The 2,122-nt window shown below is 42.1% G+C and overlaps 1 protein-coding gene across 1 annotated transcript; it reads left to right on the plus strand.

The window, feature by feature from the left end:
• Window positions 1–1,104: 1,104 nt before the first annotated feature.
• LOC108080614 (uncharacterized) lies at window positions 1,105–2,122 on the plus strand. The gene is made up of 3 exons (XM_017175439.3): window positions 1,105–1,464; window positions 1,518–1,703; window positions 1,766–2,122. The coding sequence occupies exons 1-3, from the start codon at window positions 1,282–1,284 to the stop codon at window positions 2,024–2,026; spliced, it is 630 nt and encodes a 209-aa protein (XP_017030928.1). The 5' UTR covers window positions 1,105–1,281; the 3' UTR covers window positions 2,027–2,122.

Below are 2,122 nucleotides of genomic sequence, written 5' to 3' on the forward strand. Positions count from 1 at the left end.
AATGCTCGACAAGGGGAATGCCCAGGAATTCGGGATCTATGTAATGTTTTGTATTTATTTTTTAAGCAAAGAATAAGTTGTTAAGTTAATAAGATCGTTCAGTACTCAATTTCCGAAATGTTTTAATGATTGAACTCTCAATCGCTACCGTAAACATCCTCTTTTGCAAATTAATTTAAAATTGATTCAACTGGGGAGTCCACATAAATAATAAAACATTTTAGCTACAGTTCAACAACAATCGGTTTGCTAATTCCACATACAAAGTTAATTGAACATTTCGATGTTGGAGAGCATTGCATATCAATTGCCCTAATACGGCCTTTGGTATCCTTTATCCTTTGGCCAATCCCAGCTGTCCCCCCTCGCTATCCCCACAACACAATCTGCTGCATTTTATTTTCAATTTAATTTTGCGTCCTCTGTAATTAAAGCAAGGACCAGGATTATTTATTTATTTATTAGAATGCGCAACTGATTTTGCGTTGATTATTATATGGTCACGCCCTGCGGCCTCAGCCGCTGCCGGCCCTCTTCCGCAGCCTCGCCCATTGCATTAAATATTTACCATAATTGAAGTGACAAGCACAAATGCCACTACATGGAAACCGTTTGGAGTGCCTCCGCCGATCCCCGCCTGCTTGCCGCGCATCAGCAGCAGCTGCTAATTGTGTGCAAGCTCATTAACATAACCGCAGGCCTGGCCCGAAATCTACGCCCTCGAGCCGGGCTCTGGTCCTGGCACCACGGCATTCTGGCAAGTGCAATATGGCCGAGGGATGCCTACCCCGACCCCGAATCCGAACCCGACTGTGACCCCTGGAACGGCCTCCAGCAAACAGCTGTTGGCTGAGCGTCGGAGCGAAAGGAGCGGAAGGGAGCACGGCAGGCAAGGGTGCCAGGGATTCGGTCACCGCCGGATGAGCCAGCGTCGAGCAACAGTTTTTGCTTAAATTTGAAATTAAATTTAAAATAAGTTGGGGCAGGCAGTCTCGGATTCTATAAATCATAAATATAAACTGTTTTTAAATAAATTTTAACCCAGTCAAGCAACTGCTGACTTTGAATTCAAACTGAAATTCCTCTTTGTATAGTTGCCAACTTGAATCTACATTCATTCTAAATTATCGCCTCAGACGAAACACAAGTCTCTCTAAAAAGAAAATTTCAAGAATTTGTGTTTTTTTGTATAAAACTTTTCAATTTTATTACAAAAATTTTACAGTGTAAAAGTGTTTACTTAATTTAGACATTTTTAAAGCGCATATTCACCTGAAAATCATGAACACTTCAAATTCAGACGAGTGGAAGAATAGTATTTGGCTTGAGGCCACAGATTCCGAGGTTCTGCATACTGGGTTTGCAGAATTCGTGGAGATATACAAGAACGGGTGCTCGGATGAAAACACCGTTGTTGAGCCGAAATTAGAAATAGAAGAGCCACAGTCTGAAATGTCTAGTAAGGTAAGAGGTGTCTACAGATACTTCGCTCCATGGTTTCCTCAACCTTTCTATAGGTTGAGCTTCCCGGCGAGGGTTCAAGCTTGAAATCTGACTCAACACTGGCGATCAGCGAGCCTAACCGTGGGGTAGAGGATGTTGGCTTTAACCGCTTCCTAGATGAGTGGGTCTTAAAAGTACAAACGGATGCCAGGTCCAATTGGATGAAAATGTCCAAACGTGAGCGGGCTGTGTTTGCTCCTGTAAGTTGATTACAATCCGATTCCTAAGAAATTAAAATAAATAAAAAAATAATAATAATTAGAGAGACGGTATCGATAATGGCACATCAAGCTCCACGCTATCTTCAGCTGGCAAAGTAAGTAGCAGCGCCATTAGAAAGGCCTGTGATAAGGTCTGTTCCAATTTGGTTAAGCGCAGTTACAGCAAACCAAAGTCCATACAATCCAAAAGGAAATGCCTCAAGCCCCGGATCGCCAAGAAACCGAAATCGCAAAAGAAAGGTCTCAAGCCGATATGTGCCAAAAAGTGTCCCTCGCCGAAACCTCCAGTTGCAAAATCGTAAACAAAATGGTAGTTAATTTAGCTAGCTCGAGATGTGCTCCTTACAAACTTTTGGCAATAACCTTCTAGGATGACAAATAAAATTATTCGAAATTAA

Source organism: Drosophila kikkawai, chromosome 3L (assembly GCF_030179895.1).
Source record: "Drosophila kikkawai strain 14028-0561.14 chromosome 3L, DkikHiC1v2, whole genome shotgun sequence".
Classification (NCBI taxonomy): domain Eukaryota; kingdom Metazoa; phylum Arthropoda; class Insecta; order Diptera; family Drosophilidae; genus Drosophila; species Drosophila kikkawai.